Genomic DNA, 21,361 nt, shown 5'->3' with positions numbered 1-21,361 from the left:
ATACATCGAGATGAAGTGGTTAGGTCACACCGAGCTCAGGCTTCAAAAGCCTTTACGTTTGATCGTAAGGAGGGAACAAGAGAAGGGAAAGAAAAGAGGGTTTCACAATCTTGAGGTCCAGGGGAGGAGTTAAGAGTAAGGAGACTGTGCGATGAGTTTTAAAACTTCTAAAACAACTAGTATTTCTCCATCTCTCTCTCTCTGTCAGAGAAGGAGGTGCGACTCGACGTTGTGTGGCTTGGCGAGGGCGGGGGGGGGTGGGGTTTGGGGGAGGGCGGGGGTGGGGGGGGGTATGTAATTATCTGGCTTGTGGAGCGAGGACGGGGTAAGCCAGAGTGACGTTGAGCGAGTCGTTGTGCTGTAGAAGCGAGGTATACTTGTAATGTACGACAAGGTCCTTCAGAGAGCCATAGAGATTGTATGGCTCCGCAAATCCATAGCCCGTAGCAGTCTTGTATATAACGCAGTGTTTCACGTCACTGTCCACACTGCGAGAGGGAGAAAGAAAAACAATTGCCATCAGCGCCCGGGGAAACATCTCACAGGTAAACGCAGCCTCAGCCTAGACTCACGGCCAAGTTTGTGCCCCTTTCTAAGTAAATAAGAGTCGCATTATATTAATAATAATATTTTTATTATCACGTTGTCGAAACGTCTTAAAGCGCATTACAGAATATACTGTAAAGTGAATTGATTGTGTATTTTGTGGGCAAAACGCGGCAGCCGATTGCGTCCCCACAACCAGTGGTGGATTGAGCGAGTGACCAATTTATTATTATTTTCGAAAGCGATTATGATTAATTATAATAATCAGCTTCAAAGCGAGGATATAGCGCCTTATCATGTTGTTGGGACGTCTCAAAGTGCTTCACAGGATATATTGTAAAGTGGAGTGACTGTGTAGTTTGTGTCAAAAACTTACACCACTGAGCAAGCGTAGCAGCCTCTCTGACTGCTCTCCCGGATCAGGAATGTTCCGTCTTGCTTCCCAGCGAGGAGGTCTTCGGCTTGCGTCCGATTAATCTTCCCCACGTACCAGGTCCTCTCCTCGTGATGAGGCAGGTCTTCCTCATCATCCAGACTGGAATATTGGCTGTCACGGGGCAAGGGGGGGGGGGGGGGAGGTGTAGAGAAACGTTAGCACAGGAGGGTAAGCGGAGTAACAGCGAGAGAGAGAGCGAGAGGATCGGGAAAGGAGAGAAGAGAGGGAGAGGGGGGGAAGAGGAGAGAGAAAAAGCAGAAAAGATTCAGGGTGTGTGGTGTGCGAGGAGAGGAAAGACAGAACACAACAGTGAAGTGGCCAAAATAATAATAATATTGGGAATCGGTAAAACAAGTGCCCAGGTTGCAATGAAACACGCCTCTCCCCCATTCCCACACGCTTGCATACCTTGCTTAGCTCTTATACAGGTTTCCCCTGCGCACCCACTTCTGGGTTACGCACCAGGAGACTCAAGTGGAGCATATAAGATTGATATAATGAACGGCTCAACAGGCATTAAGTAGCCGTGCCTCACCCCCACCTCTTTGCGAGTGCGTTTACACCCAGTTACCACAGTCACAGGGAAGAACCTTTCGCAGGTCTGGCTCTGTGCTTTTTCCCAGCTGCTCCGTGTGAAATTCCTCAATAAAGAGGTTCAACGCAGATGACAGCCACGGCTCTGACTCCAAGGGACATTCCTACTCTTAATGAGAGGAGGTGACCTCCTTTTGGTCATACGCACGACAGAGAAAGGAACTGAAAAGGCTGAAAGAAAATCATTTGGCGACTTATTGTAATAGTAGTTCTTGTGTTTGACACAGCGCCTTATCACATCGTGTAGACGTCTCAAGGCACTTCAGAATATACTGTCAGGTGTAGTGACTGTGGATATACTTTAAGGTGCAATGACTGCGACTTACTCCTCTGCCGCCTCGTTCCTGACGTCCAGCCATTCATTAATCTTCTTCTGTCGAACCCCTTTCTGGTTCAGCCACCTTCAGAAAGATGGTAAATAACATCATCACCACAGCCCTTTCCTGACTCCCACGCCTGTTTTCTCACTTCTGCTTTTCAACCACATCACCAAAGGCGATTGCAGACACCATAGCAGGGGAGAATCTGCTCCCCCCCACCACCGCTCAGCGGGCTCCAGCCCACCATCGGCGGTCAGGCTTTCAGCCTCTCTGCCCCCACCCTTTGGAACGCCATCCCACAGTCCCTTTGACTCACTCGCTCGCCATTTTCAAGGCCAGTCTCAAGAGCCTCCTCTTCAAACGCGCCTTCGGTCACCCACCCTCCTACCCCTATAGTCTCCCCTCCTGATCCCAACCCCCAGCTGGAATGTAATGCTGTTGTTAACATTGACGCCCGTTAAGATTAAGACTTACACAAGGTACTGGTCTCGGATCTTGCGGAGCTGCATGAGGTCCGGTTTGAGGCTGTTCATCTTCTTGTCGATCTCCCTGTTGTCCGTGGCCTGGTTCTTCAGGTCCTGCTCCAGCTTCAGTTTGCTGTCGTGTATCTCGGTGATCCGAGACTTCAGCTTCTCGAAATTCAGCTGAATCCTGAGCAAGAGCACGATTTCACTTCCAACTCTCATTATTGTAACAGTAGTAGCAATCCTTGCATTTGATAAAGCGCCTTATCGGGCCTTCGAGATGTCTCGAAATTACAATATATCACAATATATACAATATATGTAAATGGCTTGACTTGTGTATTTTGTGGACGAAACGCGGCAGAATTGCGCACAGCGACGTCCCACAAACAGGCGTGGATTGAGTGACCAAATTATTATTAAGTGGGGAAATATATTGTATAACGGGTGGGTGGGGAGAAATCGGACGCCCTCTGGCCCTTCGCTGGCCAGAGAGCAGCCCAGGCCAGGAACAAGACTGGAGCTTAGTTGGTTTCCCACTTCCCCTTTTCAGGTGAACTGGATGTTTTTAAAGCAAACACCCACAAACAAACAACAACTAGCATTTATATAGTGCCCTTCATGCAGGGCAGTGTCTCACAACGTGCACACACACCTCTGTATCTCCTTCTCGTTCCCCTCCCGCCGGAATTTCTCTATGTACTCTTTGCTGTAGCGATCCCAAGTCTGGCATTGCTCTTCAAAGATCTTTATGGTTTCGTTGAAAGCTTCAATCGCCGTGCGCTTCATCTGAATCTCCTGCAGGAGGGAACAAAGTTCACAAGTTAAGCACCCAGACCACAGAAAACAAGTGGATTAGTTTCCCTTGCCCACACCTTCCTCTTGGAATTTACACAGAATTCCCACCACCGACACAAGAACAACCTGCCGATTCTTCACAGTGCAAGCTCAAGTGGTGGCAGAAACCCAGCTGAATTGGTTGCTACCCGGAAGATTTTCCTCCTCAAAGAGAATGAAGTCCTGTAGCTTTGCGGTTAGAGCAGGCGCGCCTCGCCTCACGAGCGAGAGGACCGGAGCCCCGATTCCCGGGCAAGGCAAAATGTTGAGCAAGTTTCACAACACGCAGTCAATCCACTTTACAGTATATTCCTGTGAAGCGCTTTTGAGACGTCCTGAAAGCGTGAAAAGGGCGCTGTGTCAGAAGCAAGGATTATTAGTTATTATAATGGACAAGTGAAAGGGTTACCAAGAAGGCAGCTGTGGACAGGAAGCTGAATTTGGTTACAAAGCTCAGGAGGATTGCATTTGGGGAAGGATGACACCAATGGGCTGATGGGGCTTTCCTTCATCTGAACCATTCCTGCGATACGAAACGGGACAGAGCTGCGCGTCTCTCACAGGCCACGCGCTGGGCACAGAGACTCCCTCACCTGCGAGGTCCTGGTGTACTCCTCATACAGGATGTCGTACTCTCGGCTCTTCTCCTGATACTGCTGATGGTAAACTTTCAGCTGCTCACCCACTGCCTCCACACTGCCCTCCTTGACCAGCTGGTCCTATGGGTGTGTGTGTGTGAGTGGCGTGTAGTGTGTGGTGTGTGTGTGTGTGGCGTGTAGAGTGTGTGTGGTGTAGTGAATGTGTGTGTGTGTGGCGTGTAGAGTGCGTGTGCGAGTGGCGTGTAGTGTGTGTGAGTGGCGTGTAGTGTGTGTGGGGGGGGGGGGGGAGAAAAAGAACACACAAGACACGTTAACTCTTTGATAGCTGTTTGCAGGTTCCGCGCTTGCCAACAAGAAGCCAATAACCATCAGACACTAATTACACGTGAAGCGCACAGAGACGTTTAGACACACTTTAAAAAAAAGAGTACAAGTTCTTTCTTCTGTAGATGGAACGGTCATCTCCAGTGACGGACTGTGAGGAACTGGTTGGGGGTTACACTGGCGCGTGGGGATAGGGTGAGAGGAGTGTTCCTAGTACCTGTTGATGCCTCGACACCGGGTACAGGAGGCGGGTGTCCAGTTTAGAGTTGTACTGAGCCAGCGACTCGTGGCGATAGTGGTTGATCAGCTCCACCACCGAGTTAAACGTCAGCGGTTCGGAGAACCCGTACTTCCCATCGCGGTGGAAGATCTTTATCAGCTTGTTGTTTCCTCCTTTCCTGTGGAAAGAACCCAAGAAACCCTTTAGACTCTGTGAAGCACTTTGAGGGGTCGCAAAGTCGACAACGTGATAAGGTGTTTGATCAAACGTAAGGATTATTATTTTTAAGCAGCTCGGTTCAAAGTCTCGGCCACCCAAACAGCAATGGGATTCCACTAAATGCTGCACTTCCAGCAGACAGCCTCACATGCTCACTCAGGGGTGTGAGGGAGGGGTGTGGGGGGTGTCTCTAAGTGCTCCCCGTCTATTGCTCCCTTACTGTTGTTGGAAGTGCAACAAGCCCTCTCTAATTTTCAAATATTTTTCTAATTTTTTTTCTGTGTTGCCGGTACACCCCTGTTCACCTGCTCCGGCCTCCTATTGCCAGGTTGCGGTTTCACGGGCCCTGGCTGCCCACCCAAGAGGCCAGACACCCACCGATGGTTGCAGTGTGAGCCTTGGGGGGAGAGAGAGAGAGGGAGAGAGAGAGAGAAACGGCAGCCCAGTTGACTGTAGAGGGAGTCAAGAGCCGAGCAAGAACGAGCTTCTCCTCTCCGCGCTTGCTGTACATGCACATAGCCAGTAGAGAACGCTGGAGAGGGTCCAGGACATCAAAACCAGCTGTTTTTCCCCTCTGGGACCTCGAGACGACAGGCTGATTCGCACCCACACACACGGGTGCAATCGCTCGCTCGCTCGCTCCCACTCACTCACTCACTCTCGCCTCTTGCTTACCTCAGGGTGAGGGTATAATCTCCCTGAATCTTAGTGGAGGCGTCTCGAACCAGGAAAGTCCCGTCGGGCGTGTCTCTGAGTTTCTCGTTCACTTCTTCCCTGTTAACAGAAGTGTGTGCAATGTTTACACGCTGTCCACTGTCTGCGAATCTCTCTCAACAGGCAGCAGCAAAGCCCAGACCTGAGGAATTATTCACTCTCTTCAGCCCCAGCTCCCACCCAATCTTCTCTCAGCCCACTTTCTGTGCTGGGATCCCGGTTCAACAAGCAAGCGGTCTGAGGCGCTACCCCCCGCGCGAAGGGTGCAAGTTGTTATCAAGTTAAGTCTTTCAGGAAGCTCGCTAGTTAAAAACGCAACGTCCAGTCAAATCCGGACACAAGGACTGTTTTCCTTCTTGGAGAAGCCGGTCACGGACAGTGACAGGAGGATGGCAGCCATTTTTAAGCTTTTTGTGATGGTGTGTACCTGGATATATCGCCCCAGTACCACTCCCCATCCTGCAGCGCCATGCTGTTCCCATTGACGGCTGCATTGACCACACTGTTCACTGTTGCTTTGTTCTTCACTGGTTTGGGCGGTAAGGCTGCGAGACAGACACACACAGAGAGAGAGAGAGAGAGAGAGAGAAATTAGATTGTCCGGGCTCTGTTAATATGTAGGCGTTGTGCTGGCCGCACTGAATAGGAGGCTACGACTTGCAAAGCAAACGGGACCTGTACCTGGGGCCACTTGCTCTTCCTCCCAGCCGCCTTCCTTCACTAGAGTTTCGATCACTCCAATCAGATGCTCAGGATTCACTTCGTTCCTGAAAGAGATAGAAAACTTCCGCACGTCACCCGACTGGGAAATAAGTCTCGCATCCCCAGAACTCTGGAACACCCTCCCTCTATCCCTCCGCCTTGCCTCCTCCCTCCACAACTTCAGGTCACACCTGAAAGACCTTCCTTTTCGACTGCTTACGGCCACCTCCTCCCTCCACCCGGTTTGCTCCAGCACTGTGAAGCGCTCTGAGACGCTACCCTGGGTAAATCTGAATTGTCCCGCCAATGCAATAAAAAGGCGCTCTTTGAAATTGCCAGCATTATTATCAATTATTGTTAATCATCACTGCAAGATAATAATAATAATAATAATAATAATCCTTGCATTTGATATAGCGCTTTTCACGTCAGGAGGACGTCCCAAAGCGCTTCACAGAACACACTGTAAAGTGAATTGACTGTATATTTGTGGGCGAACGCGGCAGCCAATTGCGCACAGCAATGTCCCACAAACAGTCGTAGATTGAAAATGACCAATTTAATTATTGTTTTGGTTTTGGAGGGATTATTATTATTAAGATACAAACTTATATGAGAACACACTACAAAGAGTAGTCTATATCGAGCCTTTTTCACACATAGGACGCTCGTCTCGTAGTGTCCTGCGAGGACCGTGACGCGACCCACGTCTCTTCTTCCTCCTCAGGTTCCCATTTCAATACTCACTCTGACGACTGTAGCCTGAAGAGCAAAGGGCAAAATATCTCAGCCGCGGCCCTGTGGGTGAGTCCGTTTGTCCCGGAGTGCTGGCAGGCAGTGTTCAAGTGCCTGACGAGACACTGAAGGGTGAGCTGGTTCTGCAGCGGGACGGCAGGGGACTGGAGGATGTGCCGCAGCTGCTGGCTGCATTCCTTCGCGTTGGAAACCTCTGAGATTTTAAGGGAGAACAAGTCAGCGAGAGCAACTGCAGGCAATAAACTAAACATCAGTAAATATTATTTGTCTCACACACACACAAATAATAATAATAATCCTTGCATTTTGATATATACGGCGCCTTATCACGTTTTCGAGACGCTCAAAGCGCTTTACAGAATATACTGTGAAGCGAATTGACTGCGTATTTTGCGAGCGCAACCCGACAGCCAATTGCGCACAGCAGCGTCCCACAAACAGTGGTGGATTGAGCGACCAAATCATTATTTATTTATTTATTTTGAAGGGAGTAATTCCCTCCGTATTATAACAAATCTCCCCCATTCTGTCTCAATATCTCCTGGATTCATGAGAACAACCAGAGTTCTTGTGGCGATTAAGAATGGCACAAATTGTTAGCAATAATCAGGAGAGTGAAGTGTACAGGAAAGGACATGGAATGGGACGGGAGATGTAAAATGAATCATTGACTATTCTCAAGCCGTTCACATTCTTTGGATTTTATGAAATTCCATTCGCAGCGCAACAGAAGGTGCAGATGTTTCTGTGCGCCCACACCCAATGTCCTCCTGCCTGCACCCAGAGGTCAAGGTACACAATCTCTCTCTCCCCCACCCCGACACACACAGCCCCTCCTTCCCACACGTAACAGAATTGTACGCATTATACAAGTGCAGAATAGACAAACACCAAATGCTCAGGGAATGAATAGCCATGAGAAGTGGTTTTCGTTGATGCCCACGTGTTCAGTGAGTTTGCTAACGGATAGCATTAGGTGGAGAAAAACACATTGTTGAACATCCGAATATCAGGGACTGTCACTGAACATTTTACTCTAAATGCAAGTTTATTTATAGATTGACAGGCAACCTGTTTTCCCTTTAAGACATTAATTGTGGTCCTTGTCTGCCTAGCTTCGTGTTTTACATGCAAGTCGTACATCGACCAGGCCAGTACAGTCCTGAGAACCGGAAAGGAAATGTGCAGTAGAAACTATAGCTAACAGAGCCGGAGGAGAGTAGCGCAACAATCAGGTGCTGATGCTCAGCCTCCACTGAATTTATTCCAATTCCAGTCCATTTCCCTTTGGAACTCCAGAAGCAAAAGGGTACACACATCATATTTCTGTTCAGTGAGACGCATCCTGTCCCACTGCCAGCACCTTACTTGCTTGGGAGCAATGCCCTTCCTAGTCACTGCCACATTCAAACATTCCTTATCAGGTATGCAAAATGCCTAACGGATAAGGTAACGTACCTTGCACAGAGTAGAGAAGCTCGTTATACACACTAACTGGTAGAACAGGATTCGGAAGGTCCTGTAGGTAACCCTTCAATGCATCCGTGAGGGACTGCAGATCAAACTGTTCGATGTCTGTTGAATTTGCATCTACGAACAGGAAAAGAGCCGAGGTATTGGGCAGGTTCACCATTCCAGCTGCTTAACTCAGCGTGATAGCGAGTAACATTCTTGGCACCAGAACAATGCAGCTATTCCAGACCAAAGGAAGTCTAGACATTGGTCATGGAGCGAGGGATAACCCAACAGAGAGTGCCATTTGGTAGGAGAGAATTCAGTGAATGATGTTGAAATCCATCATTTCAATTCTGGAAAATTAAACTGACATAATTGCAAACAGCTGCAATACAGTGCTTTAATTTTAAAGATACATTTAAACTTTCCTCTCAAAACTCTTTTGCACGCACATACATGCAAGTACATAAACACACATACGCACACCCAAAAGGATCGGCAGAGGAAGGAGTATTTGAGGATGAAACAACTATTCCAGCAAAAGAAGCAACTCCAGGCTTCAAACTTGCCAACCGCCTTCAAAGGGAAACATAAGTTAAACCTGAAATGGCAATGCTCCTGGTTTAACTGTTTCTCTCATCCATTTAGTACCTCGTATATATATCTATAAGGTCCCCTCGGATACACGTGGCTTGTGATACAGGGAAGTGGGGAAAGACTCTGCGTGGAGAAGTCGTCTTCATGTCACGACACAACAAATTCCTGTTATCTTAACAAGTTACATTTATACCCTCAAACAGGGTAGCGCCTCAGAGCGCTTAATAAGGAACTGCCTTCAATTAATCTCTTATCTCTTCTCGCGCCCCTAACCCCTGACATGCGTATTCACTGACTCCGAGACCCTGAGAATAAAGTGGGAATCTGGTGCTTACCGCTGTGCAGGGATTCTTGGAGTTCCCATCCAGCAGGAGACCCAGATGTCCTGTACAGAGCTTCACTTCGCAAATCTGCAAGGGTTAAAAACGGATTTCTGGTAACGGACGGGCACATTTTACACTGAAAATAACAACACGGAACCTCAGCGATGAAACTCTCTCAGGACGGGAAGAACATTCAGGTCTTCTGGCATTTTATAAGCATCCACTTTGCATTGGAGTTCTGTGGCTAGGTGTTGTCAGGAGCGAGATGATTTGCAAAGATGATTCATGTATGATCAGCCCAATTATTAGCAGACATTTGCCAACAAAATCACCACCTAACGTGCTCCACAATCACAACCTCCCAATGGTGACTGGCGTGACTCACCGTTGGGAGAGCAAAGGCAAGTTTAGACTAGATTATTATTATTGTTACTATTACTAGATTGGCCCTTAAACTGTCTCAGGATAAACAGGGACTCTTGCCTACTTGCTGTCAGACCTAGTTAGCTTTCACCCTTCAATGGTAGATTTCCGCAAACAAGAGACTTTGTACAAGTCGGAGAACAAAGGCTTCAGTTCTTCAGGGGGCTTCAATATCCTTCGTCTGACATAATCTNAAAAAAACTTATATTGAAAGATCCAAATAGGAAAATTAAAGGCGCCACAAAAAGGAATTGGATAAGGATTTAAAAAGGAATAATTTGCAGGGCTATGGGGTAAGAGCAGGGGAATGGGACTAGTTGGATAGAGCCAGCAAAGGTACGTTGGGCCAAAATGTCTCCTTCTGCGCTGTAAGATTCTATGACCATATATGCCAGCACCGGAATCATCTATTGATTATTTTTCTTTCTTTAAATATAAAGTTTAAAGATCGACTGAGTGGTTTGAGCGTAACCACTAATGAAAGCCTGCTCTTTCTGTGCTCTCCCCAGTCGGGTTCCAGCTTACCTTTCTTTTCAATGGCTTCGATCAACTTGACCAGGATTGGAGACACCACATCTGGAGTAGTAGACTGCTCGGTCACGTCCGGCAAATTAGTCACTTTAAGAAAACAATATATACATATAAGGAAATAGATCCCAAAGTAAAAACAGGAAGAAATTGTAATCTCTTATGAAAACACAGCTGGATTTTTTTAAACTCAAGAGTTCCATCACCATGAAAGGTTATGGGAGATTTCACTAAATTATTCACTCAATCCCCGTCTGTTTGTGGGACACTGCTGTGTGCAATTCACTTGACAGTAAATCCTGTGAAGCGCTTTGAGACGTCTCAAAGACGTGATAAGGTGCTGTATCAAATACAAGGTTTGTTATTCTTATTTATTCAAGATTTGCGATTGGAGCATTATATTTGGTTCGCACACTAGCCCGCGCAGAAGATGCAACATTCTCAAATAAGCAGCTAACAGCTTGCGAGCATGGCCAATAATGTTTCAAAATGGGAGCCCAATCCTGGTCATGGGGCATTTGCAATACGCATCAGCCTCGGGGATTGATCTTGTCGTGATTCCGATCTGGTACTCAAATGAAAAAAATAAATAAAACTTTGGCCATCGTTCCCTAATCACCGATATAGGAGTCATAATCCTGGAGAGGTGAAAAAAAAAAGTTTATTTCAAGCCTCCGCAGATGCATGCAGCAAGTTCAAAAAAAAAAACCTCAACATACACAGAGCACATTCCTTCCAACAAGTACCAACACTGGCGGCCTTTGTCAAAGCTGGCTTGCGTGGTCATAAATCCTCTCCTGCAGATGTTAAAGCTGCCTAGTCAGCAGATTCCTTGCAAAGCCCTCTTGGTAACTAGGACATCGATTCCACTGAACTACTACACACACTGCTGCTTTCAGAGCCGAATGACCCACAATCATTAGGGTTCAAAATTATGTAATACCCCCCCCCACCCCACCTCCTTCCCCCACCCCACACGCAAAAAGAAACATCGGTATAGTAATGCCCCTCAAAAACATAACCCTGGAAAAATATTGGGAGGTGGGGGTGGTGGGGGGGGGGGAACGGAAGTAGTTTTAAATTTTTAGCTCTAATTCCATCCACACCTTGTGCAGTTACCCAGTCACCCTTTCACCCACAAAATATGCAGTCAATTCACTGAACAATATATTCTGTGAAGAAGCCCTTTGAGACGTCGCGAAGACACGATAAGACGCTGTATCAATGCAAGGAATATTATTATTAGCAGTAGCATTTATAAGACTGTGAAAAGCCTGTATGGGGGATAGTGGCACGGCAATCTAAAGACTCACAATTGCTACAGACCCTTCCTGCTGGAGGTTTAATGCCCAACTTGCTCAAAGAATAAATCAGTCTGTCCAAGTGATGTGCTCCCACTGCAACTGCACGGCATCAATGGGGAGGTGCGAGATCACACTGATGCAATTGTTCATCGACAGAGAAAAGGACTCGTGGAATATAATGACTGACACCCTTGTTAACAGTGGTAGATGACGGACGTACAGGCCGGAAAAGACTATTGTAATTCATCTGGCTGATCCTGAAATCCCCCTTCCCACCCCACGAAAAATAAAACCCTACTATTGTTACGGGTCACACTATACACCAACAACTCGAGGATTGTTTGCGTGTGTACCAATCAGGACTAGAGAAATACAGCACCATTAATTGAGCTGCGGTAATCCCACTAATCAAAGCGTGCGGAAAAAAGTTTTAAATTGTAAGATTAACAGGATCAGGTGTCAGGAGACATTCCTGCGTTTTAATACATTTAGGTTTGAGGTAGTATCCACCAAGGAGTTTGAAAATTGTTGGGATAATCACCGACCTGCTGGTTTAGCCCTTCTACTACTACCAATGGGGAGTCAACGTGGAGATTAAGGTACGCCGGCTTTAAAACAGGATATCGTGCTTTCAGAGAGAAGGGGTTAAATCAAGCGGGAAAAAAAAGAGTAAGGAATTTCCACAGCCCTGAATTTGCGGACTGGAAGGATTTACAACACTGACCACAATGTTTAATGCCATCAAGTATATAAAAAAAATCAGTTGGCTGCTCTTTATTCAGTGTTTTGATTGACCTTTCCCCCCCCCCCCCACACCCCCTTCCTTCTCTCACTACTGGTGTAGAGGTTTCCAAACTCACTGGACTGATTTATTCTGTGTCCGTCGAGCATCAAAAAAGTATATACTTTGAATTTAAAAAATTTATCTGACTCCATTGCTGTGCAGAAGCAAAGCCTTGTACACCCTTCCCCCCCCTCACACCGTTCTACCCGCGCCCCACCCCCTCTTAAAAAAACCGTAAGATTTTCAGATTCCATCAAGACCCAAACGAGTAGAAAAGTCGATTTCTTTTTTTTAAAAATCATTAGAAAGGAGCATTATGTCAACTGGAAACGGCACCATTTGAATTCACACTTTCTGCGCTGCTTGTAAGACAATTCAGTGAGTGGTGTGGGATCAATGCGGACAGGGAAACGCTCGCATTTTCACGTAGGGAGCGCGAGAGAGAGAAAAAAAAACATCACCTCTGGAAAAACACAGAACTATTTCTGGCAAGGAAAGGAGATTGAGGAATAGGATGAAGGATTAGTCTGCCCTTCTCCATAATCTCACTGGCATCTTGGCAACAGCATTCTCAGAAACTTGAAACTGCTCCAATGCACAGAGCCAGCGAGCGAGCTACATGATGAAACGTGCACCTATCTTCACATTTTCTGTACCGCTAAATATAACCTGATTTGCCTGAGCACAGTCTCTCTCCCCTACTCCCCCCTCGGCAACTATACGTTCTAAATACTTAGCCTGGAGTTAGTTCGCAAAAGCAAGTGGTTAACCATTAAAGAGGCACTCTTTCTTCACTCTTCCTCCGGAGAATATGTTTTTGAGAGTTTGGAGAAAGATCTCTCGCTGACACCATAATTGTACTAATGCAAGACAATACAAAATTACATTCGTATAGTGCCTTTCATGCCGAGAGAACGTCCCAAGGCGCTGGGGCTCAGGAGGAGAGACAAGAAAATTGAGCAAATCTTGAACTTTGTTCTCGTTTTAAATAAAAATGTACTTTGATTGGGATAAAGAACAAAATTCCTTCAGCCAGGCCCCTATTCTTAAATAACTATGCAGTGTGCACATATACATTAGCAAAGGCAGGGTAGAACTTGGCGGAGGAGATGGAGTCAGATGGCGGCTTGCCTGTGTGCTCAAGTGTAATGCTGGCTTATAAATCTCACAATAAAAGGCAGCATTTGCCTACATTGTGAAATGAAAATAGAAAGCAGCAGGAATGGAGGACGGTTCATTCAGGATCTGAAAACGAGACCCGAAAGCTTTTCAGTCAGAACCCTTTACGGGTTCCAATGAAATGTCAGGCATGAAACATTAACTTATATTTCCCTCGCAGGGACACTATTAAAGCACAAAACTGCACTCACTACAGTTGTCTCATCAGTTTGGAGTCTCTGCGGAGATATAAAAAACTCACTCCCAAATACTGTACCTGGCAGTACCACGCCCCTCAACTTATCTTGAGACCCAAAATAAACAACTTACTCCCAATTATCTGCCAGTACCACTCAGAGCAGCCTCAGGAGCGAAAGAAAAACGTTTGCCAACAGTATCGCATTCAGCTTCTTTTTGCTTACTTGCCTGAGGGGAAGGCAAGTATGGGGAAAAAGCCTCCATTTGGGTTTTCTGCTAAAAACAGGACAAATGGGGAAAGGCAGAATTCCCCTATTGCCAATGTTGGCCCACCAATTAACCAGTAATCAATTCTTTAGAGTATTCAGAGAAAGACTAAAAGGTCCCCTCATTCCAGTTTACTTCCCCACGGAGCCTATTTAAGTAGTTGAACAGTTTCACTTGAGTTGGCACAATAGCACAAAACATTCTCAACGTTTAACTTTCATTATAAAAGGGAATGTTTTGGCCACAATCCTCAGGTCAAAGGCTCTTAAGTTTGTAAAGTGTAATTCCACAGAGTGGATTAACCATAAAAGACATTCACAAATTGGCAACAAATACTTACTATAGTGTTCTTCTGCTGCCTCCATCTTGGACGTGCTGCCTCCTGGTGTCAGAGGCAATGGTCTGGGCTGCTTGGATTTCTGCATAGGTAATGAGATTGCAACTGGTCCCAAGAACTCCACGTAGGTGCCGGGGAAGTCACCCTTCTGCTTGGTCCGTTCGTTGATTCCTGTAATCCAGCCGATCTGGCCAGGGCTCTGCTCGTCCCCTTCCTTACAACCAAGAGACCCCAGAGAGCCTTTACTAACGGTGAGAATGTCATCGATCATCAAATCGATATCCTCCTCTCGCTCTCTCTTGTACTCATAGAGCGCGCGGTACCGATACCCTTCGGCGCACATGGTTGACTTCACAAGCTGTGCCCAAGATTGGTGGGAAAACTACAATGAGGCAAAAGTCACGATTAAGTACCTTGTTTTCTTAGCTTCAAGCAGGTTACTGAGGGCTGGGGGTCAGAGACCAACATAGTAGTCCTCAAACTGCCAGAGCCAAAGCAGAACAGGTGAGCTTTCCTATCACGTAGACAGTCAAGGAAACCTGAAGCTGCTTCTGTAGAACACATCTAGTAGTCGCAATCCAAGTGATTAATGGTTTGTGTTAAAGCACCATGAATTGGTTACCCTTCCGTCACACTGCAAGGACGCTGGTGTCACAGGGCGCACATCTCCTAACGGTAAAAACAACAAAAAATGATTACAGAGCAATTTTAAATAAGGAGAAATAAGCTTCCGATTCGTTAGTTAATTATTCTAGGAGGAATAATGACTCCCCCCCCCTTTAAACTCAGCCTAAGGGAAAGCTAGCACAAAGATGGCACTGGAGTGGTTTTTTTTCTCTTGAAACTTAACACGGAGAACACACCGATTTCTCCCAGAAACACCTCCCAACAAAGTTGACTGAGAACGAAGTAACTCGAGGTTGCAACAAGCACAAAGGGTTGGTGAATCTCACATCAAACATTGCCACAGCATTTTAGCAAACCATTGCATCAGTCCTCCATGGACAAAGCCAAAATCCGTGAGTGGGTATCAGACAAGTCACCTTTTGGACACCTCCACAGCTGTGCACTTAACCACGTAGAGAGAAGGGTTTTGAAAAAACGCTTTCAGCAGAACCTTCGTAAAACTCCTGACTGCTCTATAAATAGACGAATCAGTGCGATAAGAATTGTGGTTAACGAGGCAAATTCCCCAACGTCAGTCATCCTTCACTTCTGAAATCAAATTCTTCCTCAGTCGTTCAGCTCAAGATTCTCACCTTTTTTTTTCTTGTTGCAGGTACATTTTGCAACCTTGGAAGGGGGGGGGGTTGGGGTGAGGAAGTTCACAAGTTTTATCTGGTTTTAGTTTGTTAAATAAAAGTAAGTTTTTCGAGACGGGCTGATACGAAAACAAGAACACTTAGCATTTCGGGCCGTAGGCGCGGTCACTGATGGTGGAACGTAGGGCACGGCACGAAGGACATGATGAAGGAAGGAGCTAGTCGAGCGGAGACAGCGGGTGGTGAGGCTAAGCCACTATATCCAAAATGACTATTAGGTTAGTCAAGGTTCCTGCTGACTGACCTGAAGCATTTGCGTTCTTGCCCTCACAACTCCGCCAGGTTTATTTTCCACCCCCATCAACTGAGTTAGAGAATGGTAAGAGAATCACAAATAACCGCAAAAGGGAAAATTAGGAGGGTTTTTTTTTCACGCAGAGAATTGTTGGGATGTGGAATGTCCTGTTGAGGAGGGAAGTAGAGGCACTGTAGCCTTTCAAGAGAGAAGCAGACAGGCATATTAAAGAGAGGGGCTTGAAGGGGTACAAGTCAGGGCAGTACAACTGAATTGCTCCGTGAGCCAGCCAAATGGTTGCCTTCATACTGTAGATTTCTAAGCGTCTACGTGAGCATTTCTTGTCTTTAACTCCATCACAGAATACAGTCACTTTGGGGGGCGCTTTTGACCCTCCAGCCTATTCCAATTCCTTTTCTCTTTATCAAATACCATTTATATATGTATATACATGTATAGATTTTGTATAATCGAGTAGTTATTATTAATAGGTATATTGGTACTCATTTAATTTTTTGTGTATAACTAACCAGGATTCTAGTCTCCAAAGGGCGACTCTCTCTCTCTCTCTCCCCATTTTGCATCTTTTGATGTGTTTACATGATGTATGGAAAAAAAAAGTTCTTTTTAAATAAAAACAGAAACTTCTCACAAAGTTTCCATTGAGTTATTCTTTGGTTCAAGTTCTGCATTCGGGACGTGCCATTATTTTTCACCTTTCCTCATCAAATTCTGTCCCAACCGACGGCGTTGCAGTGGTCAGAAACAAATTCCACTCAAGCCCGTGCTCGTGATCAATGTCTGCTGCGCTGGATTGGAGTCCTAGACATTTTGCAATGGATTCTTTCCAATGAGTAACCTCCTTTCTCCCCCTCCCCCACATTCACACACACACACACACATACATTTGCTTTGTCTCACATCACATCACACTTGTTCCAACTAGAGCAATTAGACATTCGAATTTGCTGGGAAATCACCCCGCAGACTCCACTCAATAATAAAATACAAACTCAGTACAAAGAAATATTTCCCAACAATGAGCCATTCTCAAGAGAAACACCAAACCAACAGAGACGGGCTGCACTCTTAGATAATCCCCCCCCCCCCCCCCCCCCCGGCACCCCCAAAACGGTGCATTCGCCTGCAAATCACAGTCACTGCACTTGACAGCAATTTCCTGTGAAGACGTTACCAAATGCAAGGATCGCAATTAAAAGGGCTGCACGAAAGGGCATCGGGAGCCTTGTAGCACTCACGCAATCTCCGGCAACTCTTTTAAAATAAATCACTTAAATCTCTTGAGCTGGCAGCCCCTCGCAAACTCACTCAATGGGGGAAATGCATTAATGGCCAGAGGCAAGCCACAGCCAGGTCTGGGCCAAGTTTCCTGATCTCAGACTTGCATACAGACATGTAGGAGTACTGCAACTGGCAATTGGTAAAGTGGGGGGGGCGGGAGAGAAGGAAAAAAAAAAGGGGGGGGTTAAAGAAAAGGAATAGGAAAGGGGGTAGGGAGAAAGGAAAGAGGAGTAGGGAGAGGAGGATACAGGGGAGGGGGGGGTATAGGGAGAGGAGGATACAGGGGAGGGGGGGTATAGGGAGAGGAGGATACAGGGGAAGGGGGGTTATAGGGAGAGGAGGATACACAGAAGGGGGGTATAGGGAGAGGAGGATACAGGGGAGGGGGGGTATGGGGAGAGGAGGATACAGGGGAGGGGGGGTATGGGAGAGGAGGATACAGGGGAGGGGGGTATGGGGAGAGGAGGATACAGGGGAGGGGGGGTTATGGGAGAGGAGGATACAGGGGAGGGGGGGTATGGGGAGAGGAGGATACAGGGGAGGGGGGGTAGAGAGAGGAGGATCTGGGGAGGGGGAAACAGGGAGAGGAGGATAAAGGGGGAGTGTGAGGGAGAGGGTATGGAGACGGATTAGGGACAGGGAGGGAGGGAGGGGGTAAAAAGGCAGATTAAGTGTAGGGAAGTGGGGTCCTGAGCGGGATTAGGAATGGGGCAAAGCGGGAGGGAGGGAGGGAGAGGGGTTGGTGGTAAAAATACATCAGTGGAGAGAAGGGGGGACTTCATTTTGCATTGACCCACAAGTCACTCCGCTTCGACAGCGTGTCCCTGTGAAGCGCTTTGAGACGACCCGATTACAGGCGCCGATTCGGACGCCAGGAATATTATGGATGACGACGACGATGAAGAAGATGATGATGATGATCACCAATATCACCTGCGGTGATGGTGGTGGTGGTGGGAGAGAGGGGGAGAGAGAGAGAGAGGGGGAGAGAGAGAGAGAGAGAGAGAGGGGGGGAACGGGACGACTTCGGGCGCTCGAAAGCCGATTGCAAAAAAAAAAGAAGAGAAGAAAAGCCTCACATAGTTTTTTTTTAGTGCCTCTCTCTCCCCTCTCCTCTCCTCTCCCCGTCCTCATGAGGAGGGAAGGCCCGGAGGCAGCGGGCTCGAGCTGGGCGGGCACCCAGCAACCCCCCCCTCTCTCCCGGGCACCGGCGCCTCACTCCCTCCCTCCCTCCCTCCCTCCCTCACTCCCTCACCCGTCGCTGCTCGGTTCCCGGCGTCTCCTCGGCTTTTCCCTCCTCCCGCTCCTCCTCTGCAGACGCCGCGCACATTCCCCTCGCTGACCGAGGCCGGCTCCGGGTCGCTCACTCCCGGCCGCGGAGGACGCTCGGCTCCCGCGGGCTTCCCGCCGCCGCTGCCGCCGCCACCACCGCCGCCGCCGCCATCTCCTGCAGCGTCGAGCGAGCGCCTCGCCGAGTCGTCCCCCCCCACCTCCCGCCGGAAAGAGCCGATCTCTTCCGGAAACGGCCGATCTCTTCCGGACACGGCCGATCTCTTCCGGAAACGGCCGATCCCTTCCGGAAACGGCCGAGAGCCTCGCGAGCGCCGGGCCGAGCGTCTCCGGGATGGAGCCGAGCGCCGCTTCGAGCCGCCGCCGAGTTCGGACGGACGTACCCGAGCGCGCCCGACTCCCGTCCCAAGCGGAGCGCACGCACACCCGGTGACGGGAGCCCGACCACGTGCCCCGGCAACAGCGCTGCCATTGGTCGCCGGCTGGCTCCGTCTGCCTGGAGACAGCACTCCTGCTCAGACCCATGTGGGATTGCCATGTGGGAGCCCATGGGGAGGGGAGGGGAGGGGGTTGGGTGGTAAATCAGGGGTCTCACTGGGAACAATCATTGTGGGGCACAATGCGTCTGTTTCCGTCTCACCGGTCGGGCCGTCCGCCTCTCTGCCCCCCCCCTCCACCCTCTGGAAGTCCCTCCCTCCCTCCCTCCCTCCCTCCGAGGAACGCCTCAAGACCCTCCTCTTGGACCGCGCCTTCGGCCGCCTTCCTACCACCCCCCACCCCACCACCACCACCACCCTCCATCCATCCATCCATCCCACCCTCCATCCACACCCTCCTACCCCCACCCTCCATCCTCCACGCCCTCCCACCCTCCATCCACACCCTCCTACCCCCACCCTCCATCCTCCACGCCCTCCCACCCTCCATCCACACCCTCCTACCCCACCCTCCATCCTCCACCCCTCCCACCCTCCTACCCCCACCCTCCATCCTCCACGCCCTCCCACCTCCACCCACACCCTCCTACCCCCACCCTCCATCCTCCACGCCCTCCCACCCTCCATACCCTCCTACCCCCACCCTCCATCCTCCACGCCCTCCCACCCTCCATACCCTCCTACCCCCACCCTCCATCCTCCACACCCTCCTACCCCCACCCTCCATCCTCCACGCCCTCCCACCCTCTCCTGATCTCACACCCCAGCGTGGGTCGGAATCCCCGTCTTGTCCAGCCCCTCGGGCTGTCTGTCCTCCAGGAATTACAGGTTGATCTCACACTCGCCCTCAAATTATAGCACATAGTCTACCGGTGTTGCGGCTGACGTTGTCCTCGCTCTGCTGACGGCGATCGAACCTAACCTTGGATCGAGCGCAATCATCGCGTTTCACTTTCAAAAAGGAAAGGAGGCATTTTTTTTTTTTGGGGGGGGGGGGGAAAGGATCCTTTTTTTTTTTGCGTCGACCTATAATGAAGTCGTTTCGGAGTGACCCGGTCCCTTACGTGGAATAACATCAGCTGCTGAAACCTCCCCCAGAATACGTCCCAACTGTAGTTGGACACCCGAAATACTCCCAGTGACAGAAGCCAAACACCTTTATTCCAAACTCCTTTATTCCAACACGCCGCTTAAAAGTGACCCGACGAAGCACTTGCGAAACTTATAAAGTTTTTTTTTAAATATATGCACGTGCATGTATACATATCTAAAAAAAAAAAATCCCAATTATTAAAGCGCACAGAAAAACACACCGGCAGAATGGTTAAAAAATATTTCTTCGCGGGATCGGCTTGTTACCGTTTGCATTACAGTCCCGTTAAAATTTACAAAAATCACACACATCGAGTCACGCGCTGGAAACCAGTCATAACGTTACAGGAATAAGAACTGGAGGAATGTAATTTTCTCTTGATTAAATAATACCACGGGCAAAACAAATATCAGTCGCAGGAATTGTCCGAACATAGTTTCTGTCTCATTCACACTTGGCGCAACTGGAGAGCTTTAACCCAACCGTTCTGTGCTATGCTAAAGCTGTTGGAATTTTATTTTTGGGAACCAAAGGTTAATGGATTGTGCACAAGTTTTGTTTCAAGGGGATCGACGTCTGATCGGTGACGTGCTGGCCACAAGCTTCCAACCTGGAGCTGTTAAATCCTTTACATTTCGCCCAGCGCCTGCCGGCCTACAACGTTGAAACTTCTCTCCAAGTGCTTCACGGCCGATTGCTGACACGCTTGATGTCTGTATTCATGCGCAAATGGGCCAGTAACTAGTTTGCACACAGTCGGATCCCGAAACCGGCCGCAAAGTGACCATTACTTTTTGAACCATGTCCATTTTTATCCAAATCTTTTAACGTGCACTTGAACACGAGGCATGACCTTCTTGTCCACAGGATGGCAAAGTGTGGCAAAGCGCCGCCTTCCCAGTACCTTGCTGGAGTGTCAGGCTGGACTGTGAGCTCAAGGTGCCCCCGATGAACCCATCGTTATTTCTGAACATTCACCAATTTATTACGCTTCCGAGTTGTACCACGGTTGTGCTGTGTGCGAATTGGCAGCATTGCTAGACTCTTAGCACAAGGCACATTGTGTGTACGGGGAAGAGGTTCCCATTTCACTACTTAACACTATTATTTATAACACCCCCCCCCCACCCCCTCCCGCTTCAAATTCACATTCTGCCAATCCTAAAAACGGTAATGCTGGATATCCACCAACTTAACATTGAAAAAGCCTTCACGTGTTGGGTTTCGAAAAGCAACATAGTTCATTGAGGGGGGGAAAAAGTAAGCCAGACCTGCTTCTCACCTAACGGACACTTGTTCTGCCATAGCTGGTTGCTGGCAGGTCCTCCTAATAGCAGCAACAGCTTGCATTTATATAACGCCCCATACGCAGGGTAGCGTCCCAGTTCCGGGAACGCACAGCGGACCCTACTCTGCATCTGCGTTCATCGTAACACTGGGATTGTCTTGACACCAATATCTCTCTAGAGCAATTAGAATCAGCACTTCAAGCACTGCAGATGGTTCGTTCACACACGTAACAAGCAAATCTCTGGCGAGCCAGAGCCAGGCGAGCCCCTCAAATCAGATGTCAATGA

The 21,361-nt window shown here is 48.4% G+C and overlaps 1 protein-coding gene across 2 annotated transcripts; it reads right to left on the bottom strand.

Annotated features, from left to right (window-relative positions):
• Nucleotides 1–256: 256 nt before the first annotated feature.
• Nucleotides 257–18,282, bottom strand: LOC103182064 (phosphatidylinositol 3-kinase regulatory subunit gamma). Of its 2 annotated transcripts, none has more exons than XM_007898921.2 (16): nt 18,220–18,282; nt 14,109–14,774; nt 10,055–10,147; nt 9,119–9,193; nt 8,190–8,321; nt 6,723–6,924; nt 5,955–6,040; nt 5,701–5,818; nt 5,235–5,333; nt 4,338–4,518; nt 3,791–3,916; nt 3,016–3,158; nt 2,371–2,547; nt 1,903–1,977; nt 923–1,093; nt 257–488 (listed from the first exon to the last, which is right to left on the bottom strand). In XM_007898921.2, the coding sequence occupies exons 2-16, from the start codon at nt 14,446–14,448 to the stop codon at nt 299–301; spliced, it is 2,208 nt and encodes a 735-aa protein (XP_007897112.2). In that variant the 5' UTR covers nt 14,449–14,774; nt 18,220–18,282; the 3' UTR covers nt 257–298. The 2 variants fall into 2 exon arrangements, with proteins under 2 accessions (XP_007897112.2, XP_007897113.2); XM_007898922.2 differs by lacking the exon at nt 18,220–18,282 and adding an exon at nt 15,149–15,168.
• Nucleotides 18,283–21,361: the final 3,079 nt, after the last annotated feature.

The sequence above is a fragment of the Callorhinchus milii genome, unplaced genomic scaffold (assembly GCF_018977255.1).
Source record: "Callorhinchus milii isolate IMCB2004 unplaced genomic scaffold, IMCB_Cmil_1.0 Scaffold21, whole genome shotgun sequence".
NCBI lineage: Eukaryota > Metazoa > Chordata > Chondrichthyes > Chimaeriformes > Callorhinchidae > Callorhinchus > Callorhinchus milii.
This window is presented reverse-complemented; position numbering and strand designations above follow the sequence as displayed.